The sequence below is a fragment of the Aspergillus pseudoviridinutans genome, assembly GCF_018340605.1.
Source record: "Aspergillus pseudoviridinutans IFM 55266 DNA, scaffold_5, whole genome shotgun sequence".
Classification (NCBI taxonomy): domain Eukaryota; kingdom Fungi; phylum Ascomycota; class Eurotiomycetes; order Eurotiales; family Aspergillaceae; genus Aspergillus; species Aspergillus pseudoviridinutans.
In genome coordinates, this window is record NW_025091285.1 from 1,774,346 (window position 1) to 1,787,737 (window position 13,392).

At 53.5% G+C, this 13,392-nt stretch overlaps 7 protein-coding genes across 7 annotated transcripts; 5 read left to right on the forward strand and 2 right to left on the reverse strand.

Annotated features, from left to right (window-relative positions):
• Positions 1 to 261: 261 nt before the first annotated feature.
• On the forward strand, positions 262 to 2,148 carry Asppvi_007679 (uncharacterized protein; the record flags this gene model as incomplete). Its single annotated transcript, XM_043303563.1, has 4 exons — positions 262 to 280; positions 355 to 444; positions 506 to 832; positions 893 to 2,148. The coding sequence occupies 4 exons, from the start codon at positions 262 to 264 to the stop codon at positions 2,146 to 2,148; spliced, it is 1,692 nt and encodes a 563-aa protein (XP_043159498.1).
• An 807-nt stretch (positions 2,149 to 2,955) lies between these two features.
• Positions 2,956 to 4,608, forward strand: Asppvi_007680 (dihydroorotate dehydrogenase 2; the record flags this gene model as incomplete). The annotated part of the gene is made up of 2 exons (XM_043303564.1): positions 2,956 to 3,399; positions 3,457 to 4,608. 2 exons carry the CDS (start codon positions 2,956 to 2,958, stop codon positions 4,606 to 4,608), a joined length of 1,596 nt encoding a protein of 531 aa, XP_043159499.1.
• Positions 4,609 to 4,722: 114 nt separating this feature from the next.
• Positions 4,723 to 5,580, reverse strand: Asppvi_007681 (triose-phosphate isomerase; the record flags this gene model as incomplete). Its single annotated transcript, XM_043303565.1, has 1 exon — positions 4,723 to 5,580. One exon carries the CDS (start codon positions 5,578 to 5,580, stop codon positions 4,723 to 4,725), a length of 858 nt encoding a protein of 285 aa, XP_043159500.1.
• Positions 5,581 to 7,718: 2,138 nt separating this feature from the next.
• On the forward strand, positions 7,719 to 8,207 carry Asppvi_007682 (RpiB/LacA/LacB family sugar-phosphate isomerase; the record flags this gene model as incomplete). The annotated part of the gene is made up of 1 exon (XM_043303566.1): positions 7,719 to 8,207. One exon carries the CDS (start codon positions 7,719 to 7,721, stop codon positions 8,205 to 8,207), a length of 489 nt encoding a protein of 162 aa, XP_043159501.1.
• An 807-nt stretch (positions 8,208 to 9,014) lies between these two features.
• Asppvi_007683 (putative U-box domain protein) lies at positions 9,015 to 9,996 on the forward strand (the record flags this gene model as incomplete). The annotated part of the gene is made up of 3 exons (XM_043303567.1): positions 9,015 to 9,097; positions 9,157 to 9,694; positions 9,763 to 9,996. 3 exons carry the CDS (start codon positions 9,015 to 9,017, stop codon positions 9,994 to 9,996), a joined length of 855 nt encoding a protein of 284 aa, XP_043159502.1.
• Positions 9,997 to 10,569: 573 nt separating this feature from the next.
• Asppvi_007684 (uncharacterized protein) lies at positions 10,570 to 11,133 on the forward strand (the record flags this gene model as incomplete). Its single annotated transcript, XM_043303568.1, has 3 exons — positions 10,570 to 10,821; positions 10,890 to 10,955; positions 11,017 to 11,133. The coding sequence occupies 3 exons, from the start codon at positions 10,570 to 10,572 to the stop codon at positions 11,131 to 11,133; spliced, it is 435 nt and encodes a 144-aa protein (XP_043159503.1).
• Positions 11,134 to 11,256: 123 nt separating this feature from the next.
• Positions 11,257 to 13,113, reverse strand: Asppvi_007685 (tyrosyl-DNA phosphodiesterase 1; the record flags this gene model as incomplete). The annotated part of the gene is made up of 4 exons (XM_043303569.1): positions 11,257 to 11,976; positions 12,025 to 12,424; positions 12,472 to 12,584; positions 12,652 to 13,113. 4 exons carry the CDS (start codon positions 13,111 to 13,113, stop codon positions 11,257 to 11,259), a joined length of 1,695 nt encoding a protein of 564 aa, XP_043159504.1.
• Positions 13,114 to 13,392: the final 279 nt, after the last annotated feature.

Genomic DNA, 13,392 nt, shown 5'->3' on the forward strand with positions numbered 1-13,392 from the left:
CGGAGACTATTTCAGGGCGAATACTGGTACCTAGCTTATCAGAGAGGTTCAATATTGACTCAATGAGACCATGTGATATTTTCTAAATGTCGGCTATTCACTGGCCTGGTGTCGTAACATATAATGCGTTACATCACATGACGGTGCTGTGCTGGACGTGGTGGAAATACAAAACAAAAACAGAAGACGGCTTAACCTTTCTCCGCCCCTCAGAGCACCAACCCGCTAAGCTATAAACATCAGGCGGTAACGAGATGCAGAATGGTTTATCCTACCCCAAGTGAGTCCATCATATTTCACTACCCCCAGAGCTCCAGCTCCCTTATACTTATCAATCTGAGCGCTCCTATATAGTTCTCGCGCCGGTTAATACCAGCAACGGAGGCCCAGACGGTTCTCTGGTTCCCGACTCTGAAATCCCGTCGATTACGCTTCCCAGCCAATGTAAGTTCGGAGCAACAGCTGGCGCAGTTCAACAGACTCTCCCGCTGACATTACTGTGCAGTTTTCAGCCCACCTCTTACTGATACGCGCTCGTCGGAATCGGACACTGGAATTGCGGCCGATATGTCGAAATCCAAGGACAGCAGCTCCTCTGGGAGTTTCCATCAGGAGTACATCGCCTCTTTACGTTACCGGAATGATCTGCCTCCGCCGGATATGCCACCCAAGTTCCTCGATATACCGCATGAGGGTTTGCAGAGATTTCTAACTCCCGGTTTCGCGTCTAACTTGGCGCGACGTGAGGAGCCCAATATCGATGTTGATGCCGAGGGTGGTATGCCGATAGACCTTGTTGGTATTCCGGGGCTGCATTTGGGCGACGAGAGTGGTAAGCCGAAGTTCCCCTTAGCTTTTTGTCGCATTTCGCTAGGAATCTAACTCAATGCAGCTATTATGGCACCTGAAAACCCTCAACCGATTGATCCCGCCGACCTTCCGCTGCTCATGACTTTAGACCAGCTCAAGAACCCAGCACCCAAGAACGCGAACGTCAGTTTCCTTCGTCGGACGCAATATATCTCTGCCGGTCTCCGCGCACCCGACGGCCCCAAGGTCACCCCTATCAGAGCAAAGGCCCGTTCCCTCGACAAAGCGAAATCGCAGGATGATCCGATATACATCAAAAAATACATTCAAAAAGGTTTCGATATCGCTTATCCGGATAGCAGACATGTTGGGGAGGATACACCGAGCAGAATCAAGGGTCACACTCCCACCAAAGTCGAGCTTGACGCTTGGGCTCACCCGGTTCATCCTGACAATCCGAAGCTCAAGCCGGTCGGGTTCTACCCTCTGCTCCCCGATCTACAAGGATTCCCAGACCCGGGAGGATTCGTTCAGTTCAAGTTCGACAAAGCGCCTGTTCAGGGCATTTCAGGGAAACGGGACGAGCGCATGGACGTGGCCATTCTTCTTCCTTCAGCACCAGAAGAGCGAGTCTGTCAGGAGCATGCGACCAAAGCCGCTTTACACAAGTCGAATCCCGAATTGTACCCTGATCCTGGTCCGATACCGTGGGATTACGATCTCTTCTTGCCCGAGAAGAAGGAGTTGGCCAAGGAAGTCATTGCGAGCCTGCGGCTTTCGAACCCCGATCGCGACAGTGAAGTCCTGTACACCCATGAAGGAACGGATGGCACGAGGTTCCATCGTTACGAACGCATGCGCACGTACGCCACTAGTGCTCAGACCCTCGGCAATGACCAGAAGCAGCGCGATGTCGCTCTGACCCTTTTCGATCCAGCGGAGGCAAAGGAAGGACAGCAGTCAAGACAGAGAGGTGCATACTACTATCCTATTCTCGGAAAGACACGTCTGAAGCCCGAGCGGGCCCGTACCATTGCGCAGGCGGGTCTTGCTCCCACGCGGCCCAAGACCAAGGAGGACCAGGTAGACCAGATTCAGGTGGTTGTCCGCGATCCAGACGAGGCAGAGGTATACAAACGCTCTCTACACAGAGCGGCCATTGATCCGAAATTTGCCGAAACTCTCCCCCCGCCTCCCGAGCCTGCTCCTGAACCTGCTCCTGAGCAGGAACATCCGGAGACCCACGACTCCGACAGAGAAGAGGCGGCTGGAGATCGCAATCACCAGCCAACTGCTGCAGAAGTGAGCGAAGAGGAAGACAGGATGAGCGACGAATAGACCATTCCTTGGTTCCCTCATCTCGCCCACCTCGTCATCTATCGCCCTGCCGTTTGGTCGATTTGCTGCCTTGCTCTTGGCCAAGCGGTGCATTGTTTCCATCATTGTAACATTTCAACATTTTCATACCCATTTCATAACGGCATACATTGAAGATATGTGAGGGGCTTTGGGCCTTTGACTCTCTAATTCCGATGTATTCTTACGCAGACTTAGCTTTCAGGCTGCTGCTACTCAGCAGTGGTTGGTTCGTCATCGATGTTGAAGAAGCAGGATTACTGGCGTTCAAAAGGCGTGAATGAAATTGGAGTCAAAGTAGATATTCTGACAATCAAATCTGTGAACTGATTACTTTTTGTAAAGCTGCAGCCATCTTGAATTTCCTTTACCTGCATAGTACCTAATGGTCAACCTGTAAAGCCGCACACCGCTCGGAGATTGCGAAGCATTATGCCGGGAATATCCTTGACCGCCCGCCGCATCCGTTGACGCAACAGGAACAGAAGAAAAAGAGTCTACTGGATTGTGAGAAGCCTGTTCCTAGAAGACTGACTGGTTTGATTGTGGGGGATCGGCCACTGCTATTTATTTGGTACTAGGGCCGTACTGTTGCATTGGGCTCTGATTGTTGTAACCTGAAGGTGAGTTGCTGGTTTTTCGTTTCCGGATGATTTAGTTGATGTGCTTGCGGTTCAATCGCCCTTGAAACGTATCTACCATGTATCGATCTTCAATGATGATATCTCTGACTGCCCTGTAGGACTACTCAATTGGGCTGACCAAGCACCCCGGCGAACCAGACTCGACATGGTTGCCAATTCGACCACCCTGGCCTGGAGATCGGCCGGTTTGAGGGCCCGCGCGGTGCCATCATTGCGATGCTCCCATCGGTCCTCAATCCTTCACAGACAGGCCGCTTTCCAGCAACAAGGTGCTGTGCGACATGCGTCAAGCACGACCAGCGAGGCAGCTGAGGCAGTAAAGGAGGCCCCCAAAAAGGCCGGCCGCGGTCTCAAGAGAACGGTGTACGGAACATCGTTGGTGCTCGCTGCATTGGTGGGTTATGTATATGCGACGGATACCAGGGCAAGCATCCACCGCTACGCTGTGGTTCCTCTTGTCCGGATGCTTTATCCGGACGCGGAAGAGGCGCATCATATTGGTGTGGAAGCTCTGAAGACGCTCTACAAGTATGGACTTCATCCGCGAGAACGCGGCAACCAGGACGGCGACGGCGTGTTGGCTACTGAGGTAATACAGCCCTGATGTGTATAAGTGTTTGTTGCTTAGCTGGATTTGCTTTTGCAGGTCTTCGGATATACGCTCAACAACCCCATTGGCATCTCCGGCGGGCTTGACAAGCATGCTGAGATTCCCGACCCGCTGTTCGCTATTGGCCCCGCGATTGTTGAAGTTGGCGGCACGACTCCCCTGCCGCAGGAGGGTAATCCCCGACCTCGCGTGTTCCGACTGCCATCTCAGAAAGCCATGATCAACCGATACGGCCTGAACTCCCTGGGTGCGGACCACATGGCTGCCATCCTGGAGAAACGCGTGCGGGATTTCGCCTATGCCCACGGGTTCGGCCTGCACGATGAAGCGGAGCAGCGGGTCCTTGACGGCGAAGCCGGCGTCCCCCCCGGAAGTCTTCAGCCCGGACGACTGCTGGCCGTGCAGATTGCAAAGAACAAGGCGACACCCGACTCAGACATCGAGGCAATCAAGCGAGACTACGTCTACTGCGTTGACCGACTGGCCAAGTACGCCGATATCCTGGTTGTGAACGTCTCCAGCCCCAACACGCCTGGCCTCCGCGACCTGCAAGCGACCGCGCCGCTGACCGCCATTCTCAAGGCCGTGGTGGGCGCCGCCAAGAGCGTCGACCGCAAGACCAAGCCTTACGTGATGGTTAAGGTCAGCCCGGATGAGGACTCGGACGAGCAGGTCTCTGGCATCTGCGACGCGGTATGGCATTCGGGAGTGGACGGCGTCATCGTGGGCAATACGACCAACCGCCGACCTGCCCCGCTGCCGCAGGGCTTCACCCTTCCGCCAAAGGAACAGGGCACGCTGAAGGAGACGGGCGGCTACTCGGGGCCCCAGCTGTTCGACCGCACCGCTGCCCTGGTGGCGCGCTACCGGGCGCTGCTGGATGCACCGCCCGCTCCGGCGTCCGATGCGAATGAGACCGGCCAAGCCAAGGAACTGGCAGCAGCCGTGACGCGAGCCGAGCCTGACGTGGAGAACGTTCCGGCAGTCGAGCCGCCTACTACGGCCAATCGGCCGGCGCGCAAGGTGATTTTTGCCTCTGGGGGTATCACCAACGGCAAGCAGGCGCAGGCTGTGCTGGATGCGGGGGCCTCGGTCGCGATGATGTACACGGCCGTGACGTATGGTGGAATCGGCACAGTCACTCGAGTGAAGCAGGAATTGCGAGAGGAAATGAAAAACCGTCAATAGACTGGTGAATGGATGCAGCGTTTCATTAATTGTAAATAGTCCAGCATTGTCAACGATCATTATTATCATCCTTTCGGGTATTCACATCAAAGTTCTAGATACTTAGTGAGTCCGCTATTGCTTTGGCAATGTCTCCTCCACCTCCTGGACCACCTTTTTGACGCCGTCAATCTCATGCGCAAACCTCCCCAGAAACATCCCATCAACCGCCTTTCCCAACCCCCCATCTCCCCACAACCCGGGCCCCGCGCTCCCCCCATACAACACCCTCACCTCCCCCTCCCGTTCCCCAATCACCGCCCTTATCCCCTCCACCACCGCCGCAACATGGTCCACCCCAGCAGGCTTCGCCTTCCCAATCGCCCAAACAGGCTCATACGCAAAGATAACCGGCGCCGCCGCAGGGATCGCACCCAGCACCGCGCGCATTTGCCCCGCACATTCACGCACGGCCAGCCCCACCGCCTCCGACGCGATAGCCCCCGGCGCAGTAACCTCCCCAATGCAGACAAGGGGGATCAGGCCCTGGTCGACGGCAGCAGCTGCCTTGCGCGCAATCTGTTCGTCCGTCTCGGCGAAGAGGGCGCGGCGCTCCGCGTGGCCGAGCTCGACTAGACGGACGCCAAGGGAGCGCAGCGAGGCGGGGGAGACCTCGCCTGTGTAGGCGCCTGCGGGTTCCCAGAAGCAGTCCTGGGCGCCGAGGAGGAAGGGGGGTTCCTGGTCGAAGTCGGAGGGGTTTTGGAAGCCGGCGGCCCAGTTTTTGATGATTTGGGCGCAGGGGTAGATGGTGAGGAAGTCGGGGATGAGGGCTAGGAGGAGCCTGGTGCGGTTTATGGGGAGGACGATTTTGTTCGTGGGGGCTAGGAGGTCGCGCAGGTAGGCGAGGGTGCGGTCCGGGGAGAAGTACATCTTTAGGGAGATGATGAGGAGGGTTTTGGGGAGGGGAGGGAAGATTGCTTTCGTGGTGGCCATTGTATTGTCTTCCTGGTATTGTGCTCTGTTGGTTGCGCTGTGGATGCGGTAGTTTGGTTGTTGATTACCTAGTTAGGTTGACTGGTAGCTAAGGCAGGATGACAGCTCGGATGCCCCTCAGATGAGCTAGGACACAATTCGGCTACCAATGAAGGTGAGTAAGTATTTGAGGTATGACGGGTCTCTCCCTCCTGTTGTTTGGACATACCTCTAGGGATAGATACTTAATGAGAAGCAATTATGCAGTGTCTGTTCTGGTGATGTCACTGCTTCATTGGCATCTATGGTGTGTTTCAGGAATGACACCTCTCAGCACAGGAACGTGTTGATGGGCCGACAAGGAAAAAAAAAGGACCTAATCTGAATATGCCTATCCCTAAATTATGCCATTGAGTCTAGACTTGTCTTTTGCCAGTATCTGCTAGTCATGAGATGCTCTCCTGCTCCAAGTCGGTGCAACTCCGATGCCTGAAGCTGTGGCTTGTACGGGCGTCGGGAGGCTTGTTTGGGATATCCTTGGAGTACCTTACAGAGTATGTTACAGCCTCGGTACACCTCCTTGATACGTCCATGGGTTTAGCTTTAGGCTTCAGAATTCCTCCCCTGGATAGCTGAATAATAATGGAAAGAAACGGAACGAGATGGATATGGATCCTGTAATATATACCTATATTATTAGTGTGAAGCCATCCCGAGGAGCCGCTTGGGCCTCTTCATTATTGGACATTAAGGATTAATGAATGGATGATACACGCTTGGCCAAGAGCAGCAAGCCGATTCTATCAAGTTAGAATATTATGAAAAGTGGGGACTGGAGCATCAAGTAGGAGTTCATGAAGCTGAGACTGTCATTTGCGATATCATAAGATAGTCTGTGTCCATCATGCATTTCCGGCAGGGATAGATGCTATTACGCGGTGTACTATCCTCCGCCGACAATCATGAGTACTTTAGTACTCGTATTCTCTCAAGTTATAGGACAGGAAGGTAATAAATCGACCTTTTGATACTGATCATAGTGGACACGATACCTCTGCATCTATGCATGTGGATCCCTAATACTAGTTCTACCACTAGTCCACTCCAGATGAGTTTCGATGGAACCCCAGAATAGGTATTCCGGGGTTCAATGGACTCACTGTTCAATACTCGAAGCCATGGTTTCATCGCCTAGATCCTGAGGAGTCGGTTTCCAGTTATTCAGAGGCAACGCGGGGAGGATGGAAGAGTTGCTTCCAAAGAATTATACGAGAACAGATACACAGGAGTGTCATGCCGGATAAGCATACTGAACCATCATAGTTCTCAAGCCAACTCAGCATCAAAGTCTACTGCGTGTCTGCGTCCGAGCACGGATAGGCGACACTCTCTAGCCAGGGCCAATCTGTCTGTCACTGGCTCTCTCGTCTCAAACAATCTCCACTCGGCATCCTACTGTACTTACCTCTCAGAGTCAAGATAATGAAGATCAGCTTTGTTGTGTGCGGTGTTTCTGGGTTGGCGTCATGTTGCAGGACGGTACAAACTCTCATGCTATAACCATCCCCCTGTGGATGTGGCAGGATCCGTCCTAAATCATCCGAGAGACATTTAACGTCAAATGAACCTTTTTGTTTTTCGAAAAATGGATAATAATACCGCCAGTAGTGCACCAATAACCATAGTACCTAATCCGTAGTACCGGATCCATGACATAACGCCACTGCGGGGCATCGCGAGAGTCTCATTCCTCCACCACGGTCCACGACATCTCTACCAATGCCTTTGATGCGGGTTGTGGGGGGTTTCCATCCCTCCTTTATGCTGTGAGACCGTCTATCAGAAAAGACAATGGCCGCAGCTGTCGTGCAGGCAGAACTCAATAGTCCAACAGACTCGACCCGACTACGTTCAGCACCCAACCGATGTACGAGACAGTCTCCACTGTGCCCCCAGATACTGTTGCGGCCGAGAATGGAGGTGTAGACTAAAAGCACCAGCAACAGCTTTCAGAGCAAAGATATAAAAGGCGTCTGAATCCCTTTTGTCATCGTCCAAGTGGATTACTGTCATCGGATTTACGCCGTACATCTGCGTTTGTCAATCTCTTTATCCACACATTCCACTTTTCTTCTCCATCTAGTTTGTACCTTGTCATCATGTCTACCGATCAGAAGCCCCTCCGCATTGTCATGGCCTGTGATGAGGCCGGCCAGCCCTACAAGGAGATCATCAAGGCCGCCCTGGAGAAGAGCCCTCTGGTCGAGTCCATCACTGACGTCGGCGTCAACTCCACCTCCGACAAGACCGCCTATCCTCACCCTGCCGTCGCCGGCGCCAAACTCATCAAGGAGGGCAAGGCAGATCGCGGTCTCTTCATCTGCGGCACCGGTCTCGGTGTCGCCATCGCCGCCAATAAGGTCCCCGGCATCCGCGCCGTGACCGCTCACGACTCCTTCTCCGTGGAGCGCTCCATCCTCAGCAACGACGCGCAGGTCCTCTGCTTCGGCCAGCGTGTCATCGGCATCGAGTTGGCCAAGAAGCTTGCCAACGAATGGCTCACCTACCGCTTCGATCCCAAGAGCGCCTCTGCCGCCAAGGTCCAGGCCATCACCGACTACGAGCGGGAATTTGCTGCGGCTCAGTAGACGGGTTCAATCTGTGCCAGCTTGATGCAAAGATTGCCGCAACAGATATTGCAGTCGTCAATCGGTGACGGACAGACCTATCCTGCTTCGCCTATATAACCACCTGGTTAAACCGATTTATATACGCATAATTTTTTTGATGTTATCCAGCGAATCAATGATACCACGACTGGCTGGGATGAAATTGGCAGGCCAACGTCCCATCCATCGAACTATCTTTTCCCTGTTGATGAAGGCTATTTACAGGATAGATGTGAATCAATTTTTTGGAAATTATTTTTCGTACATATTCTTCTAGTTCCAAACGAGTAAGCATGCATGCTTCAGGATACAGGCTGAGTCAGCCGCTTCCGCTCGACGATTCCGCGGGGATCCATCGGCTTCGATGCGTTTGCAAGTGACTGACAACCAGACATCAAATTCCAGGAGCATCCATAATTATAAGAGATGGATAACGACATCCTGCTCCTCGTCTCCAGCGTGAGGCATCACTCCTGCATTTCTATGGGCCTGTATCCGCCTAATAGATCTTACCACGGGACACCCCAGACTATGCATATAGAATCATTGTCCTCAGTGTACTGATTCTTCGATTGCATCCGCTCGACCTTTTTTTCGGTTACTCTAAGTCTGGGTCTAACGCGCCTGTTGCCTGTGGAGCAGCCTCGATAGTCGATACTGAAGTCCGAAGAGCGGCCCCACTGTGATCGGTGTCCGTCTAGGTGCGTTGACTGATCACAATTCACCGAGTCATAGACTCCATCGCTTCATCTACTGTGATATACCCCGAATATCCGATCACCCGGCATGTCCTTCGAACTGAAAGAGAAGGGCAACCAGCTCTTCAAGGAAGGTGACTATAATGGTGCGGAGGAGCTCTACTCTCAAGCGTGATTATCCCCGTTGCCCATAGCATGGCCAAGCAGATCTGACTTTCGTGAATTGGTAGTATCCAGAAGAACCCGCGCGAACCCACCTTTTTTACTAACCGCGCCCTCACCCGGATAAGGCTGGAGAAATGGGCGGGCGTGGAACACGACGCCCGCGCGGCGATTGAGCTGTACGGCCTCAAGAACCCCCAGAGCCTCAAGAGCTGCTGGTACCTCGCGCAGGCGCTCCTGGGCCTTGGGCGCCCGCAGGAGGCATACGAGGTGGCCATCGATGCCTACCGGGCGAGTCTGGCGGCCAAGAGCGCGCAGACGGAGAATCTGTCCAAGACGGTCCTGCGGGCCAAGCAGCAGATCTGGGCTGCAAAGGAGACTGCCCGGCTACGGGAGATGAATGATACGCTGGCGACGGTGGAGTCGTTGATCGAGGCCGATCTCAACAGGGAGCTTGCGGAGCTGCAGGCCAAACTGGACAAGGGCGAGATCGGACAGACGGGGTTCGTGGAGGATCAGAAGGCGCTCCGTGCGGATGCGGAGAAGAATATCCAAAATGTCCGGGAGGCCTTCCGCATCGCGTCCAATGGGGATATCCAGGAGAGGGTAAGTGGCAATCCTTGTGGGGAGAGTGTTCCTCGTTGTGGGGAGGGTATCTAACGATTTTGCTCCAGGTCGTCCCCGATTACCTGATTGACGGGATCACCTTTGAGATCATGCATGATCCCGTCATCACACCAAGCGGCACCAGCTTCGATCGCATTGGAATCAACAAATACGTCGAACAGTCTGGTGTTGACCCCATCACCCGAGTGCCCATGACGGTCAACGATCTTCGGCCCAACTATGCGCTGAAAGCTGCGTGCGAGGAGTTCCTCAACAAGAACGGCTGGGCTGTGGACTGGTAGATCATGATATACTGTTGTTTTTGCTTTCCTCTTCTTCCGATGTATTCTACGAGTTGCGAGCCGGGATACCCGCTGCTGTTCCTCTCCTATTTCTTCTTCTTTTTCCTTCTCTTTCTCTTTCTGCATCAAATGGCGTCTGGGATGGCACGCAGTGAGCACTGTGCATGGATGATTTTGTGAAATTTGGCATAATTTTTGGATTACTGTCCTCATGGTCACTGCTTTCATGTGACGAGATGACTTGGCATAATGCGCATGTCTACATTCTGAATGGCTTAGTAAATGGAACTATATCAACTGACGTATTCACATGCATCTACCTAATAAATACTAGTCTAAGGCTTGTCAAACTACATAGAAGTTGCCGAGTTCTGACGTAGCACATCTGTAGTCTGTAAGAGTCTGTTTATTTACTCCGTACTGCCCCAACGGATTCTGGTAATCAACCCCACCATCCATCCCACCTCCGCTATTTTCACCCCTCACCACTTCACTTTCCCCTAATCCAAGCACCTACAACACTTATCCAATCTACTCCATCAGCTCAACAGAAACAGAAACAAGTCAATCAAAATGGCCTCCCTCACCGACTTCTTCACTTCCTTCGACGCCGCCGCCTCCAAGGAGAAATTCACCCCCGCCCTGCAGTCCGCCGCGGCCTCCATCGACAAGGCCGCTCTGCAGGCTGCCCTCGACGCCGTCCTCGCCGGTGGCGACGACGCAACCGCAGCCGGGAACGATGCCGCCCTGAAAGCCGGCTTCGAGTTCGCGACGGAACTGATCAAGATGCTGGAGACGGAGCCCGGGCCGGAGGAGAAGTTGGGGGTATGTCTTCGACTGCACCCCTGGTATAGCAGAGTGACTGGGTGAAGTGCGATGCTGACGATTCTTAGCTGTACAAGTACTTCAAGCAGGCGAGGGGCGAGAAGCCTGCTGAGCCGTCGTTTTATCAGATAGAGGTATGTTCGCTGCTTTCTGCGGATGAAGAAGGTGGGGCCAGGGCTAATGATACGTTACCAGGCCAAGTACAAGTATAATGCCTGGAAGGAGGTTAGCCACATCAGTGCGCAGAAGGCTCAGGCTCTGTATATCAAGCAGGTGAACGATTTGATCAACAAGTACGGCACCCGTGCGTGATTATGTGGATGTGGTGGATGCTACTTGGGAGGATATACGCTACCTATGGAGTATTAAGAATGTTAATTTACGCGTGATATGAGCTTTGGATTGTTTCTGTTGTATGCACTGTAGACTGTAGGGTCACCCCTCCCATGTTTGCCCCAGCCAGTCTGGTTCGGTGTGGGCAGCTGTATTGCACCATGGGACTTCGTCGGCCTTGTAGGAGGTCAGGGGGAGATCGTATGGCATCCGGAGCCCGACGAGGACATCGCAGTCTGATACATCCTTCGGAGGGTGCAGCGGAAGGTCGCGTTTGAAGCACGGAACCATGACCGCTTGCTGGTGTCGCTCGGGGGTATCCCGTTCTTGAACAAAAAGCTGCGGCCACACCATGACGCCAATCTCCCAGCTGCTGATCCTCACTTCGCCTGCGTTGTTGGCGGCCGCTCCCCACGCCTGAGTAGACAGGTTGGCGGACGTCACCATCACCCAGTCGATCGTGTTCATCTTCTCCGCATCCGAGAAGCGAATGTACGTTTTGATATGGGGTGCCGCGCGGCGGCGGCCAGCTTCCCGTTGAGGAGTACTGGTCGAGTTGCTGTCACCGTCTCCGGCCCAGTGGCGCAGATATGGCCGCATGTATTGCAGTTGTTTCTGTTGTGTGGCGCTTTGCAGCTTCATGTGGATTGATCCGCCGGATCCATAGCCGTTTAGAGATCGGCGGATCTCGTCGGGAGTAGGGAAGATGATGGAGTATTTCGGTGGGGGGATACCCGCCGTCGAGTAAGTGGGCGAAAGTGAAGCGAAGAAGACGTCTTTGAGCCACTTGTCTGTTTGTCCGAGGGAAGCTATGGATGAGATCTACTGGCTGTCAGAGCTTGATCGTATAAAAAGGAGGCCGGTCCTAACCTGGGTGACAATATGCGACGGCACAGTTTGGCTGTTCCCCTTCGGCGCCAGAGGTATCTGGCGAGTAGCTTCTTTCAAAGCTGGCCATCCCCATAGGGTCTTCTTCCGCGAGTCCAGAGAGCTGAGCTTCTGTTTGGAAGGGACGCTTGCGATCAAAGCGGCGCGAACTGCGCTAAAGTCGAACCGCTCGAGTTGTCTGACCAGGGGCCCTGTTTTCTTGACCCCGTATTCGTTCAGGTAGGCGATGAGATCCCTTTTGAATCTTGCCCCGGTGCCGACGGCTCCAGGCCCCTCCGGTTCCCTTTCAGTCTTTCGCAGCGGGAGCAGAGGAGACCGCCAGACGGCCTGGCACATATTTGCCCAGTCGCCGGGTATCATATTAGCCGTATGAATGACAACTCTGCTCAGTCAGTAAAGCTAAAAGCAAGTGAATCCAGTATCACATACTGTGCAAGATCGTCATGACGAAGTAGGATCATCATCTTCGAATGATGTGTCCCAAACGGTTCGGGCATGTAGGCAGTTATCGCCTCAACATTCGGATATCGAGGACATGCTTCCTGCTTTGGTAAACATCTTCATCACACAGGCTGAAACTCTTGCAAGATGAAATAAGGAGAAGCATACCTCAATCCGAATCCGATTCGGCGCATCCTTCTTCCACGATCCATGGACAACCTTGACCCGCACCAGGCGTCTTACATCCTCGTCGAACTGACTCATCAGAAAGTCCACATCAAACAAGAAATTGAACTGCCAGCATTCTCGGATCATGGGATCCCCAAGGATATCTTTCAACCGAATCGTATCGACATTGTTGCCTGAGGCAGCAGAGAGGTCCCGGATATGAGTTAGCTGGATGGGAGATGGGATCAACCGCTGTCGACCACTAGTCAACTCTGCAGAGTGAATGGAGGTTCGAGGCACAGATGATTCCCTACGAGGTCGTGAGGATGGAGGAGGAGTGATGGATCTGTGCAAGGATACCAAAACATCTGCTACGGCTGTCGGAGTCGCTTCAGTGGGCTCTGGCTGCTCATCAATAGCTGATAATTTGACCCTCTTGGCCGGGCGGTCTTCTTTTTCCATCGCGTAGTAGATGATAGATGAAGAAAAGCGCCAGGTTGACTTTCTGGTTTGAAGCCAAACTTGAGGTGGGCGGAGTGTGATAGACGGGGATAGCTGTACGGCAAACCAAATGTACTGGACACAAGATGACAAGCTGATCCATCGACACACCATCGACGGTCGAGTTAGATTAAGAACTCCGGTGCAGAACCCGGGTACGAATGCGTGGTTGATGAGACGAACGGATGCAAGGACTGAAACGAAATGAGGATGGCCACTTCTGGCAATTGAACATATTCC